General features: G+C 42.5%; 1 protein-coding gene across 1 annotated transcript; it reads right to left on the reverse strand.

Moving 5' to 3' along the window:
* Positions 1-1,264: 1,264 nt before the first annotated feature.
* Positions 1,265-20,513, reverse strand: LOC139374144 (P2X purinoceptor 3-like). The gene is made up of 12 exons (XM_071115148.1): positions 20,392-20,513; positions 19,559-19,694; positions 17,981-18,052; positions 17,717-17,786; positions 17,354-17,447; positions 9,787-9,864; positions 9,509-9,650; positions 7,500-7,636; positions 2,396-2,489; positions 2,171-2,236; positions 1,774-1,851; positions 1,265-1,387 (listed from the first exon to the last, which is right to left on the reverse strand). The coding sequence occupies exons 1-12, from the start codon at positions 20,511-20,513 to the stop codon at positions 1,265-1,267; spliced, it is 1,212 nt and encodes a 403-aa protein (XP_070971249.1).
* Between the last annotated feature and the right edge of the window lie 279 nt (positions 20,514-20,792).

Below are 20,792 nucleotides of genomic sequence, written 5' to 3' on the forward strand. Positions count from 1 at the left end.
TTCCACAGCTTTTTGTCAAATGAACAAATTGTCTTTTGTTGATTTTATATAACAACATTTCAAACTTATTTAGCATGATCTATTAAATTATGGAATAATTATATTTGTATTAATTTGCATCACTGTCAATGACACTTATTTTGAAGGCTAACCACAAAGTCCACTATTGTGGCTAGCTTCACATAGATGGGTCCGACCACCATTAATCAAATAAGAACCGTTTTATGAGGGTTATTTTAGATGATGACACCTAGCTATATAGTTAGAAACAGATTATGTCGTTTTGCTTTGTTTTTGGGGAAGAACATTGTTTGCATCCATGAGCTAGCCAGTTTTTATTTTATGACCAGCACTGTAGGTGTGCGAGACAACTTTACCAGCGTCATAGCATGCGTACCAATGAATCGCTGTGACATATGAAATACGAGTGATTGTGTAATAACTACGCAAAAAAAAATATGAACGCGTTAAATTATTATGTGTAGTTATATTCATATTATATTGAGACTCGTGTCCAAGTCATGAGACTCGTGTCCAAGTCATGTGACTCGTGTCCAAGTCATGTGACTCGTGTCCAAGTCATGTGACTCGTGTCCGCACCTCTGATACTTTTTATGAAGCAGCAATGGGTCCCCTGGTCAAAAATATTGCACTATAAAGGATAGGGTGCCATTTCGCACTCACCCTGCTCCTCTCTCTAATGATCCCAACCCACAGATCTCCCACTGTGAAACCAAACCACAGAGAGATGTGCCTGCTTAATGCAAACTATCAATAAAAAGTGTTGAGCAAGTAGACAACTAGAGTATTTGTTTGTCCGTTTCCAGCAGGATTTGAGCCTCTGGCAGAATCCAAGCAGAACCAAATTTAAGTGACATAATTTTATTGAAGTTGTGGGTAGACTTTAATACTTTGTAGAGGTAGGAGTTCAAATACGATAGCCCATGGTGGGTCACATGCAGGGTCACATGCAAAGTTAAGGATTACACATACAACCTCCACCATGACAATATTACAGGTAAATTACAGGTTCATGTGAAATATTAGGGATATTACAATGCCATACATATATGCATTCTCTGATCTAGGATCAGTTTCCCCTTCCCCAATCCTCACCATAACCATTTGTGGGGGAAATGTTAAACTGATCCAAGATTAGGGTCTATGGGCAATATCACCCTAAACCTACATTTGCAACCAAACGTCCCAAATTGCCACCACCCAACCCCTTTCCCCTCAAACACTCCATTCTATTGGCTATCCGTTAGCCGTATTGCCCAATGGAAAAGGCCCCTGAGTCGTTTGACTGTTTCTCTACTCCAATGAACTCCCTACTCCGATAGAGCCCATTGCTGGATAAGGAGTTCTCGATCTGCGTGTCTGATACCTAATGGAGTAATGGTAGATTGGGGGAGAGAGAGAGATGAGATTACTTTATTGAATTGTATACACTTGAAGAACATCAGGAGCACATTTTCACTTAGTCTCCAGTTGGTATCAATGCAGGATTTAAGTGGAAGTTAGGATTTGCCACTTAGTTTAAACTATTCCTCTGGGCTGTATGTATCAACTTCTCAGAGAAGGCTTACTGATTTAATATCAGTCTTTCCTTTTAGATTACAATGAATAAGGTAATGGGACAGGGGTGAGCTGATCCTAGATCAGCACTCCTACTCTGAGATGCGGCCCCAGGCTTGCAAAGGCTGACACTGGTTATTAAGAGAAATATCTATATCACAGTAAGCAGGGTTGGTGTCTTGCCTCAAACTTTACCTCCTCAAACTTCTTGGCCTTGTATTGCTCTGCTCCCTTCAGAAAGTTCAAGAGTATGATGTCACAAAGCACGGTGCCCTGCAACCAATCCAAGGCAGAGAAAAAAAAACAAGGTTTTAAAATAGAATAGAAAGGAATTGAAGAAATGAGGAGACGAGAGGAGAGAAGAAAGGAGAAGAGAGTAGAAAATAAGAATAACTTTATTTTCCTGGAAATAACTTCAGTTGGCGTGACAGGAACACACACGGCACAGAGACATTTTCAAACTAGCCTAAAAGAGACTGTGGATAATATTATTACAAAGTTAAGAGACTGAAGGTGGAAAGGACATGTTTTAATTTAAAACTAGCCAAGAGACGGTGTGGATAGAAAGTAGAAACTGAATAGAAGGGCTCACCACTCCAACTGACGTAAAGGCAGCTACCATGTTGATCAGAGTCGGGATCATGTTAAACTTCCCTGCCTGTAAGAAACAAGTTAAGTACTTTACAGAAGTAAACACACACACGACCCCCCCCCATCTAACAACACATATATGTAGAACAGTCATGGACCCACATAGGCAATTAGACTCATGCAAACCACAGACATGTTTTCACACGCACAAATTGAAATCACTCACATTTCCATTGACAAGCACATCAAACCTGATGGCATAGGCCTTCAGCAGAGTACGGTAATCTGTCCCATTGTCCATCTTGTAGTACTTAGCATACCTATCAGCACAACATGGACAGAGTGTAAGGACATGGGTTGACAGTTAATCCTACCCCGAGTCCTTATTTACAAACAAAGCATGTGTTTAGTGTGTCCGCCAGATCAGAGGCAGTAGGGATGACCAGGGATGTTCTATTGATAAGAGTCTGAATTAGACAATTGTCCTGTCCTGCTAAGCATTCCAAATGCAACGAGTACTTTTGGTTGCCAGGAAAAATGTATGGAGTAAAATGTACATAATTTTCTTTCGATTTTGGAAAATGGCGCCGAAGAGGATGGCTGACGTTTTACATGCCCGTAATCAATTGTGCTATTTTGTTATTTTTTTTTGCATTGTTCGTAACTTATTTTGTGCATAATGTTGGTGCTACTGTCTCTTATGACCGAAAATAACTTCTGGACATCAGAACTGGAATTACACAACACAGACTGGAAGAAGCTTTTTCCTCTAACGAGTCCAACGAGAAGGATATACTGCTCTCCCAGGAAGAAGGCCCAGGTCCACGTCATTGGCTTGAAGAAAAGACGTAGGAAAAGAGGACGCAGATCAGGCTGCCTTTTGAGAATCCGTAGGCGAGCGACAACTCCCATTAACATCAATTCTACTTGCTAACATGCATTCATTGGAAAATAAAATGGATGACCTACGATTACAATTATCCTACCAACGGGATATTAAGACTTGTAATATCCTAAGTTTCACCGAGTCATGGCTGAACGACGACAGACATTATAGATCTGGAGGGATTTTCAATGCACCGGCAGAACAGAGAAGCTACATCTGGTAAGACAAGGGGTGGGGGTGTGTGTCTTTGTCAATAACAGCTGGTGCTGATATGAAAGAAGATTGATTCCTGCTTACAAGCTAATACTAAAACAGGAAGTACCAGTGACTCGCTCAATACGAATGTGGTCAGATGGTGCGGATGCTACGCTACAGGACTGTTTTGCTAGCACAGACTGGAATATGTTCTGGGATTCATCGAATGGTATTGAGGAGTATACCACCTCAGTCATTGGCTTCATCAATAAGTGCATTCCCACAGTGACCGTACGTACCTATCCCAACCAGAAGCCATTGAACATCCGCATCTAGCTAAAGGCTAGAGCTGCCACTTTCAAGGAGCGGGATACAAATCCGGATGGCTATATGAAATCCTGCTATGCCCTCATGCCCTCAAGCAAAGTGTCAATAAATGATTAAGATTGAATCCTACTACACCGGCAGGGCTTGAAAACTATTACGGACTACAAAGGGAAACCCAGATGCGAGATTCCCAGTGACGCGAGCCTACCAGACGAGCAAAATACCTTTCATGCTCGCTTCGAGGTAAGCACCACTGAAGCATGCACGAGAGCACCAGCTGTTCTTCATGACTATGTGATAACGCTCTCGGTAGCCGATGTGAGCAAGACCTTTAAACAGGTCAACATTCACAAAGCCGCAGGGCCAGATGGATTACCAGGACATGTACTCAAAGCATGCGCGGACCAACTGGCAAGTGTCTTCACTGACATTTTCAACCTCTCCTGACTGAGTCTGTAATACCTACATGTTTCAAGCAGACCACTATAGTCCCTGTGTCCAAGGAAGCGAAAGTAACCTGCCTAAATGATTACCACACTGTAGCACTCACGCCGGTAGCCATGAGGTGCTTTGAAAGGCTGGTCATGGCTCACATCAACAGCATCCTCCTGGATACCCTAGACCCACTCCAGTTTGCATACCGCCCCAACAGATCCACGGATGATGCAATCTTAACCGCACTCCACACTGCCCTTTTCCACCTGGACAAAAAGAGCACCTACAGTTGAAGTCGGAAGTTTACATACACCTTAGCCAAATATATTTAAACTCAGTTTTTCACAATTCCTGACATTTAATCCTGACATAAAATTCCCTGTCTTAAGTCAGTTAGGATCACCACTTTATTTTAAGAATGTGAAATGCCAGAATAATAGCAGAGAGAATTATTTATTTCAGCTTTTATTTCTTTCATCACATTCCCAGTGGGTCAGAAGTTTACAAACACTCAATAAAAATGTGGTAGCATTGCCTTTAAATTGTTCAACTTGGGTCAAACATTTCAGGTAGCCTTTAACAAGCGTCCCACAATAAGTTGGGTGAATTTTGGCCCATTCCTCCTGACAGAGCTGGTGTAACTGAGTCAGGTTTGTAGGCCTCCTTGCTCGCGCACGCTTTTTCAGTTCTGCCCACACATTTTCTGTAGGATTGAGGTCAGAGCTTTGTGATGGCCGCTCCAATATCTTTTGTGACTTCGTTGTCCTTAAGCCATTTTGCCTCAACTTTGGAAGTATGCTTAGTGTCATTGTCCATTTGGAAGACCCATTTGCGACCAAGCTTTAACTTCCTGACTGATGTCTTGAGATGTTGCTTCTATATATCCACATAATTTTCCATCCTCATGATGCCATCTATTTTGTGAAGTGCACCAGTCCCTCCTGCAGCAAAGCACCCCCACAACATGATGCTGCCACCCCTGTGCTTTATGGTTGGGATGGTGTTCTTCGGCTTGCAAGCCTCCCCCTTTTTCCTCCAAACATAACGATGGTCATTATGGCCAAACAGTTCTATTTTTGTTTCATCAGACCAGAGGCCATTTCTCCAAAAAGTACGATCTTTGCCTTTATATGCAGTTGCAAACCGTGGTCAGGCTTTTTTATGGCGGTTTTGGAGCAGTGGCTTCTTCCTTGCTGAGCAGCCTTTCAGGTTATGTCAATATCGGACTCCGTTTTACTGTGGATATAGATACTTTTGTGCCTGTTTCCTCCAGAATCTTCACAAGGTCCTTTGCTGTTGTTCTGGGATTGATTTGCACTTTTCGCACCAAAGTACGTTCATCTCTAGGAGACAGAACGCGTCTTCTTCCTGAGCGTTATGACGGCTGTGTGGTCCCATTGTCACGTCCTGACCTTAGTTCCTTTTTTATGTCTCTATTTTGGTTTGGTCAGGGCGTGAGTTGGGGTGGGAATTCTATGTGTTTGGCCTGGTATGGTTCCCAATCAGAGGCAGCTGTCAATCGTTGTCTCTGATTGAGAACCATACTTAGGTAGCCTGTTCCCACCTGTGTTTGTGGGTAGTTGTTTTCTGTCTTTGTATTCTGTACCAGACAGAACTGTTTCGGTCTCGTTCATTCTCTTTTGTTGTTTTTGTCATTCAGTGTTCAGTTCATTTCATTAAATCTACGATGAACACTTACCACGCTGCGTGTTGGTCCGATGATTCCTATTCCTCATCATCAGACGAAGAGGAGAGTCGTTACACACATGGTGTTTATACTTGCATACTATTGTTTGTACAGATGAACGTGGTACCTTCAAGCGTTTGGAAATTGCTCCCAAGGATGAACCAGACTTGAACCAGACAATTATTTTTCTGAAATTTCTTTTGATTTTTCCATGATGCAAAGAGGCACTGAGTTTGAAGGGAGACCTTGAAATACATCCACAGGTACACCTCCATTTGACTCAAATGATGTCAATTAGCTTATCAGAAGCTTCTAAAGCCATGACATAATTTTCTGGAATTTTCCAAGCTGTTTAAAGGCACAGTCAACTTAGTGTATGTAAACTTCTGATCCACTGGAATTGTGGTCTGACCCATGACTGCACCACACTCTGGAGAGGTTGAGGGCGGTGCAGTTGCCGTACCAGGCGGTAATACAGCCCGACATGATGCTCTCAATTGTGCATCTGTAAAAGTTTGCGAGGGTTTTAGGTGACAAGCCAAATTTCTTCAGCCTCTTCTTCACCACTCTGTCTGTGTGGGTGAACCATTTCAGTTTGTCTGTGATGTGTACGCAGAATAACTTTCAACTTTCCACCTTCTCCTCTACTGTCCCGTCGATGTGGATAGGGGGGTGCTCCCTCTGCTGTTTCCTGAAGTCCACGATCCTCTCCTTTGTTTTATTGACGTTGAGTGAGAGGTTGTTTTCCTCACAACACACTCCGAGTGCCCTTACCTCCTCCCTGAGTCCTGAACCAAATCTTGCGTGTCATTCATTTGTTGTAGCCACTAGGTGGTGATCTAGCTCAGTGGTCTTCAACTGGTGAGCCTTGAGGAACTCAGGTATGCCGCGAAACTTTTCCTAATCTGGATAATTTTTTGAACACAACATTTTTTGAATATACGTGACCTGTGAAATGCACATGGAATTCTGTCTTGGGAGCACCAGTGCCGCTCAGATAATACATTGAATGGCACATTGTTTCAAGTCCCATGTGCTCAGGCTGTTGTTACCTTTGTATCATTTGAAGGTCACGCATCAGGAGCAAAGTCATTTTTTATAATTTTACTTTGCCTGTGACTGAGAACCATTAGCACATGCACGTCTGATTAGGCTTACCTGTACCACAGCCTCTGCCATAGAAAGATATGGAGCATGGTTTTGTGTTCCTGGTTGCACCTTTACAATGCAGAAAACCAATGTCTCTAAACCCAACCCTTTCAAAATGAATGATCTATTTTATCAGAGCTACAAAAAAAATCCTTCCAGCACATTTTCGCGGGGTGCTCATTAAGGGGTATCAGAAAAATGTATCATCAAGAATAAGGAACTATGAAAATAGTTCAAATAAACCCAATTTAATCTATAAATATGTTTGTCACAGAAGTAGATGACTTGCAGTTTGGATCAGATAAGACAGAGTTAATTTACACTAAATCAATTAATAGGGACATTTTAGGTGTCAGACCTCATTTTTCTTCCATCAAGTTGTGCCACGGTAAAATCACTGATCTAGCTTAAAGCCATTTACTACCCATAGGCAACCCAGTTTGAAGAAGAAGACGATGCTCTGATCATTGACTGATCACTCCCAACCCATAGGAATCCCCACCCATTTGACTACCGGTACTTTAAAATGGTGTAAGCCCTCAATGGCAATGTCCATGCAAAAACTGGTTATATTCATCAAGATATCTCTATGTATCTCTACGGGGCTCACTCTCCAAAGGCCAGAGGTTAGAGGTCAGAGGTCATGGCTACCTGAAGTTGTACCCGGGGGAGACGCTGTTCTTCTCCGACATGGCGTCCAGCCGCGTGAAGGAGTAGGAAGGGTTACACTCATCCTCTGACTGGTCCAGGTCACACATCCAGCCAATCTTTATACCTATCACCCCTCCCTGTAGGAAGGGGTTGACATACATTTAGAAAATCTCTCTCATTTGTTACTTTATGAGAGTGGGAAAAAGACAGCATTTGAATGTAGCCTAAAGGGGAAGGAGTGAATACAGCCGACGGGTAGGGAAAAGAGAGAAAGAGAGCATAATATGTGAGTATATAAAAATACTTAGTATGGATGGAAATAGCTGTGGATAGAAATCACAGGAGGCTGCTAATAATGGCCGGAACGGAGCAACTGAAATGGCATCAAACACCTGGAAACCACGTGTTTGATGTATTTGTTACCACTCCACTGATTCCACTCCAGTCATGAATAAGAACCTGTTCGCCCCAATTAAGGTGCCGCCGACGTTCAGTGATGGTAATGCAGTGCATTCAGAAGGTATTCAGACCCCTTCCTTCATTACACATTTTGTTACATTACAGCCTTATTCAAAAATGGATCAAATCTTTCCCCCCCCCCCTCTTCAATCTACACACAATAACCACAATGACAAAACAAAAAATGTTGTAAATTTATATATATTTTTAAAAAACAGAAGTACCTTATTTACATAAGTATTCAGACCCTTTGCTATGAAACTCGAAATTGAGCTCAGGTGCATCATGTTTCCATCGATTATCCTTGAGATGTTTATACTACTTGATTGGAAGTCCACCTGTGGTAAATTCAATTGATTGGACATGATTTTGAAAGGCACACACCTGTCTATATGAGGTCCCACCGTTGACAGAGCATGTCAGAACAAAAACCAAGCAACGAGGTCGAAGGGATTGTCCATAGAGCTCCGAGGGTACCAAAGGGTACCAAGACGTTTCTGCAGCATTGAAGGTCCCCAAGAACACAGTGGCCTCCATCATTCTTAAAAGGAAATAGTTTGCAACCACCAAGACTCTTCCTATAGCTGGACACCCGGGCCAAACTGAGCAATTAGGGGAGAAGGGCCTTGGTCAGGGAGGTGATCAAGAACCCGATGGTCACTCTGACAGAGCCCCAGAGTTCCTCTGTGGAGATGGGAGAACCTTCCATAAGGACAACCATCTCTGCAGCACTCCACCAATCAGGCCTTTATGTGGCCAGACGGAAGCCTCTCCTCAGTAAAAGGCACATGACAGCCCATTTGGAGTTTGCCAAAAGGCACCTAAAAAGACAAGCTTCTCTGGTCTGATGAAACCAAGATTGAATTCTTTGGCCTGGCACCATCCCTACGGTAAAACATGGTGGTGGCAGCATCATGCTGTAGGGATGTTTTTCAGTGGCAGGGACTGGGAGATGAACTGAGCAAACTACAGAGATCCTTGAAGAAAACCTGCTCCAGACTGCTCAGGACCTCTGCTCAGGACTGGACAATTACCCTAAGCAAACAGCCAAGACAACTTAGAAGTGGCTTGAGTGGCCCAGCCAGAGCCCAAACTTGAACCCTATCAAACATCTCTGGAGGGACCTGAAAATAGCTGTGCAGTGACATTCCTCATCCAACCTGACAGAGCTTGAGAGGATCTGCAGAGAAGAATGGGAGAAACTCCTCAAAGACTGGTGTGCCAAGCTTGTAGCATCATACCCAAGAAGACTTGAGGCTGTAATCACTGCCAAATGTGCTTCAACAAAGTACTGAGTAAAAGGTCTGAATACTTATGTAAATGTGATATTTCAGGTGTTTATATTTTTAAAAAATTGACAAAAAAATCCAAAAGCCTGTTTTTGCTTTGTGCAGATTGATGAGGGAAAATAACAATTTAATTCGTTTAAAAATAAGGCTGTAACATAACAAAATGTGGAAAAAGTGAAGGGGTCTGAATACTTACTGAATGCACTGTATGTCAAGTTAATATACTAGTATGGATATATACCTGGGAGTGAACCACCATACCTTCTGTGCCAGCGTGGTGAAGTTCTGGTGTGCATAGCGGATGACATCCCCCACCCTGAAGATGGGACAGTAGGTGTTGTTCTCATGGTCAAAGTTACACGCCTTGATGTACTGAGGGGTGATGGTGGGCAGGAAGTTACCCCTGAGATGCGCACACACACACACACATAAACACAGGAGAGACAGGGGACCAGTTAGAGTTGTAACATGATTATCTTTGTCATCATCGTCATCAACATCATTATCAACATCATTATCATCATCATCATCCTCCTCACTTGGTGAAGTTGAAGAGGGGGAAACGGATGCTGTTCTTGATGAAGATGGTAAAGTTCTCCACCTCCATCATAGGATGCCTGAGGGAAGGTCAGAAAGAAAACTGTGTTCATTCATCTGAACGAGAGATCTCGGTTTATTGTTTTTGTAAAGCTGTCAGTGTTTTTATATACTTTTGTTTGATTTTGGATCCTGCGGCTCTGTTGGGGCTTAGTTGCTCGGAGCGCTGCTGTCTGTCCCAGGATCCCTCAGGATTCCGCAGAGGGCTAGAGACATGGAAGCCGAGCTAGACTAGCTGGCTCGGCGGTCTCAAATTGAGGTCGCTATTGAACGTTTCCAGTGCTGCAGGAGCTGTGTTTACCTTTGCTTTGTTCCAGGACAACGTGGACCACGCTGACTTTCAATGCAGCAACTGCTTGCTTGCGGAGGACTATAGGAGCGAAGTGGCTACTCTTAGCAAGCAAGTAGCAAACCTACACAAGCTACTGGGGAATCCACTCCCTTGTACTTTTTCATTTTTCTTCCACCCCAGTAGCCGGACGCCGCTCTGTTCTGGTGGAATGGAACACGCGTCACTTTAATAATGTTTACATATCGGGCATAACTCATCTCGTGTGTACATTTGGAGTCGGAAGTTTACATACACTTAGGTTGGAGTCATTAAAACTAGTTTTTCAACCAATCCACAAATGTCTTGTTAACAAACTATAGTTTTGGCAAGTCGGTTAGGACATCTACTTTGTGCGTGACACAAGTAATTTTTCCAACAATTGTTTACAGACAGAATATTTCACTTATAATTCACTGTATCACAATTCCAGTGGGTCAGAAGTTTACATACACTAAGTTGACTGCATTTAAACAGCTTGGAAAATTCCAGAAAATTATGTCATGGCTTTAGAAGCTTCTGATAGACTAATTGACATCATTTTAGTCAATTGGAGGTGTAATCTGGTTCATCCTTGGGAGCAATTTCCACACGCCTGAAGGTACCACGTTCATCTGTACAAACAATAGTACGCAAGTATAAACACCATGGGACCACACAGCCATCATACCTCTCAGGAATTAGACTTGTTCTGTCTCCTAGAGATGAACGTACTTTGGTGTGAAAAGTGCAAATCTGCAGAACAAGAGCAAAGGACCTTGTGAAGATGCTGGAAGAAACAGGTACAAAAGTATCTATATCCACAGTAAAACAAGTCTTATATCGACATAACGTGAAAGGCCACTCAGCAAGGAAGAACTGCTCCAAAACCACCATAAAAAAAGCCAGATTGCGGTTTGCAACTGCACATGGAGACAAAGATCGTACTTTTTGGAGAAATGTCCTCTGGTCTGATGAAACAAAAATGGAACTGTTTGGTCATAATGACCATCGTTATGTTTGGAGGAAAAAGGGGCAAGCTTGCAAGCCGAAGAACACCAACCCAACCATGAAGCACGGGGGTGGCAGCATCATGTTGTGGGGGTGCTTTGCTGCAGGAGGGACTGGTGCACTTCACAAAATAGATGGCATCATGAGGCTGGAAAATGATGTGGATATATTGAAGCAACATCTCAAGACATCAGTCAGGAAGTAAAAGCTTGGTCGCAAATGGGTCTTCCAAATGGACAATGACCCCCAAGCATACTTCCATGCAAAATGGCAAAATGGCTTAAGGACAACAATATCAAGGTATTGGAGTGGCCCTCACAAAGCCCTGACCTCAAGCTTATAGAAAATGTGTGGGCAGAACTGAACAAGCGTGTGTGAGCAAGGAGGCCTACAAACTGACTCAGTTACACCAGCTCTGTCAGAAGGAATGGACCAAAATTCACCCAATTTATTGTGGGAAGCTTGTGGAAGGCTACCCAAAACATTTGACCCAAGTTAAACAATTTAAAGGCAATGCTACCAAATACTGATTGAGTGTATGTAAACTTCTAACCCACTGGGAATGTGATGAAAGAAATAGCTGAATTAAATAATTTTCTCTACTATTATTCTGACATTTCACATTCTTAAAATAAAATGGTGATCCTAACTGACTTAAGACAGGGAATATTTACTAGGATTAAATATCAGGAATTGTGAAAAACTGAGTTTAAATGTATTTGGCTAAGGTGTATGTAAACTTCCGACTTCAACTGTATATACAGTTTTCTGTACTGTTCTACTGTATCTCATTCACTTAATAATGTTTACATATCTTGTATTACTCATCTCATATGTATATACTGTATTCTATACTATCCTACTGTATCTTGGTACGTTCCGCTCTGACATCGTTCGTCCATATGTATATAGTCTTAATTCATTCCTACTTAGATTTGTGTGTATTGGGTATATGTTGTGTAATTTGTTAGATATTACTTGTAAGATATTACTGCACTGTCGTAGCTAGAAGCACAAGCGTTTCGCTTCAACCGCAATAACATATCACGTGTATGTGAATAATAAATGTGATTTGGAATTGTCGCCGCGGTGTTGGCTCTCCACAGCTGACTGGCCGGTGCTCAGCAGGGTTCCATCCCCGAAGGTGTCTCCCCCTTCCCTGGAGAACAGAGCTGTTCTCGACCCAACCAACCAGCCATGTAGATACATCACCCGACGTGGAAGTCGAAGACAGCGTCCTCTGGCAACAGGGGTCTTCTTGGAGATGTTGAGCCCGGACCTGACACAGACCAGAAACAGCTTTGCCGCCCTGGATCCAGAGGTTCCGGCACCTTCTTCCTTGGGGGCTTCCCATTCAAGATCGGATCCGGAGGTACCTGGGTCTTCATCCTCTGTTCTGTCTCCCTCTCCGGTGGCTTCTACCTCAAGTTCAGATTCTCGGAGCTCCCACCCTCATCAGACTGTGAGACTGCGTGAGAGACATCGCCAGCTGTCACCATAAGCAGCTTTATGAAACATCTTGGTTCCCAAGGCAAAAACCCTGTGCTACCCAGGAGCACGAATACAGGACATGATTTTAGCATTAAAAAACTCAAAAGAACAGCCAATCGTTTCAGGACCAGTACCATCGTTGGGTGTGAAAGATTCAGCAGGCTACTGGCCTTACACATCTGGCAAAAATATTATTGTAGCTCTGCTTGAGTCACTTTTATAGATAACTTTGACACCTTCTGGAAACAGAAGATACTACAGGAATGACGGAGTCCATCCGAATCATATTGGCTCCTGCATTTCAAGGCTGCGTTGAAACAATGACTTATCAATGACCCAAGACCAGCTCAGCTAATCCCTACCATTGAGATGTCATAATGCTGCATTAAATGTACATTATCATAAAGGCATTGGCAGACACAATGTAAGTAAATTAATTTATGTCCCCCTAATTGCCCTGAATACCTTTGTTAACCCTACAGCTATTGGATGCAGTAATCATGAGCCTATGAACCAGAGTTACACTGTTAGCCTTGAAGCGGTGTACCCTAGTAGGAAGACCACTTTGTGCAGCTCACCCTGCACTATCAAATCTACTTCTGATAAGCTTCCCAGTAAAGCATTAAAAACAATCAAGCAACCCAGAAAAGTTATAAAATTAGCCCATATTAACATATGCAGCCTGAGAAACAAGGTCCATGAAGTCAATAACTTGCTTGCAACAGATGACATTCATGTCATTCATGGACCTCACTTTCGTATCGTCCGAGATCCCTAAAGACTGGAAAGCTGCCGCGGTCATCCCTCTCTTCAAAGGGGGTGACACTCTAGACCCAAACTGTTATAGACCTATAACCATCCTGCCCTGCCTTTCTAAAGTCTTCGAAAGCCAAGTTAATAAACAGATCACTGACCATTTCGAATCCCTTCTCCGCTGTGCAATCTGGTTTTCGAGCTGGTCACGGGTGCACCTCTGCCACGCTCAAGGTCCTAAATGATATCATAACCAGCATCGATAAAAGACAGTACTGTGCAGCTGTCTTCATCGACCTGGCCAAGGCCTTCGACTCTGTCACTCACCGCATTCTTATCGGCAGCCTTGGTTTCTCAAATGACTGCCTCGCCTGGTTCACAACTACTTCTTAGATAGAGTTCAGTGTGTCAAATCGGAGGGCCTGTTGTCCAGACCTCTGGCAGTCTCTATGGGGGTGCCACAGGGTTCAATTCTCAGGCCGACTCTTTTCTCTGTATATATCAACGATGTCGCTCTTGCTGCGGGTGATTCCCTGATCCACCTCTATGCAGACGACACCATTCTGTATACATCTGGCCCTTCTTTGGACACTGTGTTAACTAACCTCCAAACGAGCTTCAATGCCATACAACACTCCTTACGTGGCCTCCAACTGCTCTTAAACGCTAATAAAAACCAAATGCGTGCTTTTCAACCGTTCGCTGCCCGCACCCGCCTGCCCGACTAGCATCACTACTCTGGACGGTTCTGACTTAAAATATGTGGACAACTACAATTACCTAGGTGTCTGGCTAGACTATAAATTCTCCTTCCATACTCATATTAAACATCTCCAATCCAAAATTAAATCTAGAATCGGCTTCCTATTTCACAACAAAGCCTCCTTCACTCACGCCGCCAAACATACCCTCATAAAACTAACTATCCTACCGATCCTCGACTTCGGCGAAGTCGTTTACAAAAAAGCTTCCAATACTCTACTCAGCAAACTGGATGCAGTCTATTACAGTGCCATCCGTTTTGTCACCAAAGCCCCTTATACCACCCACCACTGTGACCTGTATGCTCTAGTCGGCTGGCCCTCGCTACATGTCCTCTATAAGTCTATGCTAGGTAAAGCTCCGCCTTATCTCAGCTCACTGGTCACGATAACAACACGCATGCGCTCCAGCAGGTATATCTCACTGGTCATCCCCAAAGCCAACACCTCCTTTGTCCGCCTTTCCTTCCAGTTCTCTGCTGCCAATGACTGGAACGAATTGCAAAAATCGCTGAAGCTGGAGACTTATATTTCCCTCACTAACTTTAAACATCAGCTATCTGAGCAGCTAACCGATCGCTGCAGCTGTACATAGCCCATCTGTAAATAGCCCACCTGATCTACCTACCTCATCCCCATATTATTTTTATTTACTTTTCTGCTCTTTTGCACACCAGTATTTCTACTTGCACATCACCATCTGCTCATCTATCACTCCAGTGTTAATTTGCTAAATTGTAATTACTTCGCTTCTATGGCCTATTTATTGCCTTACCTCCTCACGCCATTTGCACACACTGTATATAGACTTTATTTTTTTTCTATTGTGTTAGTGACTGTACGCTTGTTTATTCCATGTGTAACTCTGTGTTGTTGTTTGTGTCGCACTGCTTTGCTTTATCTTGGCCAGGTCGCAGTTGTAAATTAGAACTTGTTCTCAACTAGCTTACCTGGTTAAATAAAGGTGAAATAAAAATAATAAAAAATATATATTCTGACTATCTCTGAAACTCACTTAGATAATACCTTTGATGATACGGTGGTAGCAATACATGGTTATAATGTTTACCGAAAAGACAGAAATGCCAATGGGGGCGGTGTTGCAGTCTATACGAAGAACCACATTCCTGTAAAGCTTAGATCTAATGTTAAATACTGTTGAAGTAATATGGCTACAGGTTCACCTGCCTCACCTAAAGCCCATTCTGGTGGGAAGCTGCTATAGACCACCAAGTGCTAACAGTCAGTATCTGGATAATATGTGTGAAATGCTTGATAATGTATGTGACATCAACAGAGAAGTATATTTTCTGGGTGATTTAAATATTGACTAGCACTCATCAAACTGCCAACTCAAGAAAAAACGTCAAACTGTAACCAGGTCCTGCAACCTGATTCAGGTTGTCAGTCAACCTACCATGGTATTTACAAACAGGACAGTAATGAACTCATTAACAATTGATCACATCTTTACTAATGCTGCAGAAATGTGCTTTAAAGCAGTATCCAAATCCATAGGATGTAGTGATCACAATATAAAAGTCATATCTAGGAAAACCAAAGTTCCAAAAGCTGGGCCTAATATAGTGTATAAGAGGTCATACAACAAGTTTTGTAGTGATTCATATGTTGATGATGCAAATAATATTTGCTGGTCTGTGGTGCGTATTGAGGAGCAACCAGACGCTGCACTTGACACATTTATGAAATAGCTTATTCTAGTTACTAAGAAGTACACACCCATTAAGAAAATGACTGTAAAAACTGTTAAATCCCCTTGGTTTGATGAGGAATAAAACAATTGTGTGGTTGAGAGGGATGAGGCAAAAGGTATGGCAAATAAGTCTGGCAGCCCAACTGATTGAGAAACGTACTGCAAATGAAGAAATAATGTGACTAAGCTAAATTTAAAAAAAACTACACTATGAAACAAAGATAAATTATGTAAAGAATGATGGAGCACCTTGATATGACATTTTGGGGAAAAAAGCCAACTCGGCTCCATCATTCATTGAATCATGCCAGCAACAAATGCTGACACTACACATCCAAGTATATCTGACCAAATTATGAAAGACAAGAATTGTACTTTTGAATTCCGTAAGGTCAGTGTGGAAGACGTGAAAAAAATTATTGTTGTCTATCAACAATGACAAGCTACTGGGGTCTGACAATCTGAATGGAAAATTATTAAGGATAATAGCGGATGATATTGCCACTCCTATTTGTCACATATTCATATGCCTACTAGAAAGCGCGTGCCCTCAGGCCTGGAGGGAAGCTAAAGTCATTCCCTACCCAAGAATAGTAAAGCCCCCCTTACTGGCTCAATTAGCTAACCAATCAGCCTGTTACTAACCCTTAGTAAACTTCTGGAAAAAATAGTGTTTGACCAGATTCATTGCTATGTCACAGTAATCAAATAGACAACAGACTTTCAGCATGCATATAGGGAAGGACACTCAACAAGCACGGCACTTACACAAATTACTGATGATTGGTTGAGAGAAATTGATAATAAAATGATTGTGGGGGCTGTCTTTTTAGACTTCAGTGCAGCTTTTGACATTATCAATCATAGTCTGTGTCTGGAAAAACGTATGTGTTTATGCTTTACACCCACTGCTATAATGTGGATAAAGAGTTACTTGTCTAACAGAACACAGAGTGTGTTCTTTAATGGAAGCCTCTCAAACATAATCCAGGTAGAATCAGGAATTCCCCAGGGTAGCTGATTAGGCCCCTTGCTTTTTTCAATCAATACAAATGACATGCCACTGGCTTTGAGTAAGGTCAGTGTGTTTATGTATGCAGATGACTCAACACTATACACGTCAGCTACTACAGTGACTGAAATTACTGTAAAACGTAACAAAGAGCTGCAGTTAGTTTTGGAATGGGTAGGAGGAATAAGTTACTCCTAAATATTTCCAAAGCGGGGACTGTGAAGTAACACAAACATAGGCACAGACACATGCACACACACACATGATAACATATGCACTATGCACACACATACACATGGATTTTGCGTTGTAGATATGTGTTAGTGGAAAATGGGCCTGAGGGCACACACTTAGTATTGTATTTTTTTAAAAATTGTATATAACTGCCTTTATTTTGCCAGACCCCAGGAAGAGTAGCTGCTGCCTTGGCAAATACACACGCACACACACGGTTACCCACGTCTTGATGTAGTCGATCTCCGCGGGGCACCAGCCTCTGATCTCACAGGTGTTGAGGGTGTCGTTGAAATGTACACACCTGCCCGTTGGAAGACCTGAGGAAGATAGGTAGGGAAAAGAGAGCGAGAGGTAGGGGAGAGAGAGACAGAAAGAAAGACAGAAAGAAAGAAAGACAGAAAGAAAGAAAGAAAGAAAGGATATATGACACAGAAAGGGGGAGGACGGATAGGGACAATAAATGACAAAGACCAAACCATTATTCTGGAAGCAACTGTTTTGCAAATTCTGTAACATCTTCTATCCTCTGAAGGAAAGACAATAAGAAAAGGAAGTGAATTGATCCAGAAAAAGTAGAGAACCTCACCATTTCCTCCAGGCTTGTTGAGGAACCTAGTGCAGTTGTTGTCGTGCGTACACTTGTATTTCATCTCACTCTGTGCATCACACATAATACACGTTAGAGTAAAATAGAGAGACAGACAGACACAAAGAGACACAAAGACAGACAGACAGACAGACAGACAGACAGACAGACAGACAGACAGACAAAAACAGAGAGAGACAGAGAGAACATATGGGGGGGGAGACAACAGAAGGCCAATGGTAGAGTAAGTGTGAGTGGTCTCACTTCGGGACAGTATCCCTGCACCTGGTTCTCTGTGGTGATGAATTTAGTGATGATGCAGAACACAGAGGCCCCCTGTCAGACACACACACACACACACACACACACACACACACACACACACACACACACACACACACACACAGCATCAAAAACACTCCCATTTCCATTGACCAGCACATCAAACCTGATGTCATAATCCACACATACCTCAGTATCAATATTTGGTATCCATTTAGTCAAGTATTAAGTGATGTTTAAAGAGCTTTTAACAAATCGGCAAGGAATTTGTTAATAGGGCGGCAGGGTAGCCTAGTGGTTAGAGCGTTGGACTAGTAACTGAAAGGTTGCAAGTTCATATCCCCGAGCTGACAAGGTACAAATCTGTCGTTCTGAACAGGCACTGTTCCTAGGCTGTCATTGAAAATAAGAATTTGTTCTTAACTGACTTGCCTAACTGACACATAAGGAATCCAAATATCTCAGACCATAATCAATAGTTGTGTGTGTGTGTGCTTGGGTACCTACAGTACGTGTCTGTGTGTGCTCATGCACACGTACAGATTAGAAGTTGACCGATTAATCGGAATGGCCGATTAATTAGGGCCAATTTCAAGTTTTCATTACAATTGGGAATCGGTATTTTTGGAAGTCGATTTAAAAAAATATATTTTCTTACACCTTTATTTAACTAGGCAAGTCAATTATTAAGAACACATTCTTACTTTCAATGAAGGCCTAGGAACTGCCTTGTTCAGGGGCAGAAAGACAGATTTTTACCTTGTCAGCTCTGGGATTCAACCTTGCAACTGTTAACTAGTCCAACGCTCTAACCACCTGCTTTTGTGGAGCCTATCAGCCTAATGGCTGTTGTAACCAATGTGAAATGGCTAGCTAGTTAGCGTGGTGCGCGCTAATAGCGTTTCAAACGTCACTCGCTCTGAGACTTGGAGTAGTTATTCCCCTTGCTCTGCAAGGGCCGCGGCTTTTGTGGAGCGATGGGTAATGCTGCTTTGAGGGTGGCTGTTGTGGATGGTGTTCCTGGGGCGAGGAGAGGGACGGAAGCTATACTGTTACACTGGCAATACTAAAGTGCCTATAAGAACATCCAGTAGTCAAAGGTATATGAAATACAAATGGTATAGAGAGAGAAATAGTCCTATAAATACTATATGAACTACAACCTAAAACCTCTTACCTTGGAATATTGAAATCTCATGTCAAAAGGAACCACCAACTTTCATATGTTCTCATGTTCTGAGCAAGGAACTCAAACATTAGCTTTTTTACATGGCACATATTGCACTTTTAGTTCTCCAACACTTTGTTTTTGCATTATTTAAACCAAATTGAACATGTTTCATTATTTATTTGAGGCTAAAGGTTTTTTTATTGATGTGTTATATTATGTTAAAATAAGTGTTCATTCAGTATTGTTGTAATTGCCATTATTACAATTACATTTCTTTTTAAATCGGCCGATTAATCGGTATCTGGTTTTTTGGTCCTCCTTCGGTATCGGTATCGGCGTTGAAAAATCATAATCCGTCGACCTCTAGTACAGATGTTTGCGTGTGTTACCTGAGAGGGGGTGACGTACTCAGCTACGTCCATGACTCGGTTGTTGTACAGTCCAAAGCCTTTGACTTTGGTCATGACAGACGACTCTATAGCCGTGTCTCTGATCTGGTACGCCTTCTCATGCACAAACACCCACCTGAGAGAGGTGCAGGAGAGGAGAGGAAGAAGGAGAGAGAAGAAGAGAGAGGAGGGGGGGGTGGAGAGAGAGGGGTTGATATAACATAATGGGAAAATCATTCAATCACAGTTTCCCTTCTCTTTCTGTCACGTATAGAGCAATCACAGTTTCCCTTCTCTTTCTGTCACGTATAGAGCAATAACAGTTTCCCTTCTCTTTCTGTCACGTATAGAGCAATCACAGTTTCCCTTCTCTTTCTGTCACGTATAGAGCAATAACAGTTTCCCTTCTCTTTCTGTCACGTATAGAGCAATCACAGTTTCCCTTCTCTTTCTGTCACGTATAGAGCAATAACAGTTTCCCTTCTCTTTCTGTCACGTATAGAGCAATAACAGTTTCCCTTCTCTTTCTGTCACGTATAGAGCAATAATGAATGATCTATGAGTCTTTAAAGACTTGCCCTTTGTTGGGCTGAAAGAGATTCTAATTAACAAACAATAGAATCAGCTCCATAAGCACAAGACGTTGAAAAGACGTTGAAAAGACGTTGAAAATACATAAAGCACAGCCTTTATAATGAGAAATGTGCGTCTGACTGGAAGTGTGCGGAGACTTTTTCCCGTTTCTCCAAAGGAAAGACGTTGAAAAGACGTCTTTCAACCAATTCCTCTCACTGGGAGATCCAGAATGTGAGTGATGGAGCGATAGTACTGACCCGATGAAGTAGGTGATGATGAGGAGCTGTACGACGCGGTTGATGATCCCGATGGTCCAGCTCTTCACCACCACCGACTTGGTGGTCTCATAGGTGAAGAAGTTCGTGATACACGTCCACATCCTGGCGTTGAGGCAACCCGCAACACCCAATAAATTCAACGTGTCACAGCCAACAATCCACAGAATGCCTCTTCGGAGAGTGTGTACAGTGTGTGTGACTTAGCTAACCCCACAAATCTCAAGATATGTTGGTTTCCCTACATACTAAAACACTGCTATTTGTTCCAAAAAAGCAACCTGATCCTATTCTTCGCTTCTTTCAAAAAGGTCCAAATAACGGACCTCAATGTCGCTGCTGAAGTAGTGAAATGGTAAACATCCTTACACTCTCCCTCCCCC

Source organism: Oncorhynchus clarkii, chromosome 19, assembly GCF_045791955.1.
Source record: "Oncorhynchus clarkii lewisi isolate Uvic-CL-2024 chromosome 19, UVic_Ocla_1.0, whole genome shotgun sequence".
Taxonomy (NCBI): Eukaryota; Metazoa; Chordata; class Actinopteri; order Salmoniformes; family Salmonidae; genus Oncorhynchus; species Oncorhynchus clarkii.

What these genes read in the sequence shown, in the direction of transcription:
- LOC139374144 (XM_071115148.1), bottom strand. Translation starts at nt 20,513, where the DNA reads ATGTGGACGTGTATCACGAACTTCTTCACCTATGAGACCACCAAGTCG. An exon ending in CAACAAGCCTGGAGGAAATG is followed by an intron (nt 17,448 to 17,716) that starts GTGAGGTTCTCT and finishes TATCTTCCTCAG; the next exon opens with GTCTTCCAACGGGCAGGTGT. An exon ending in AGGCCAAGAAGTTTGAGGAG is followed by an intron (nt 1,388 to 1,773) that starts GTAAAGTTTGAG and finishes TTACTCCATTAG; the next exon opens with GTATCAGACACGCAGATCGA.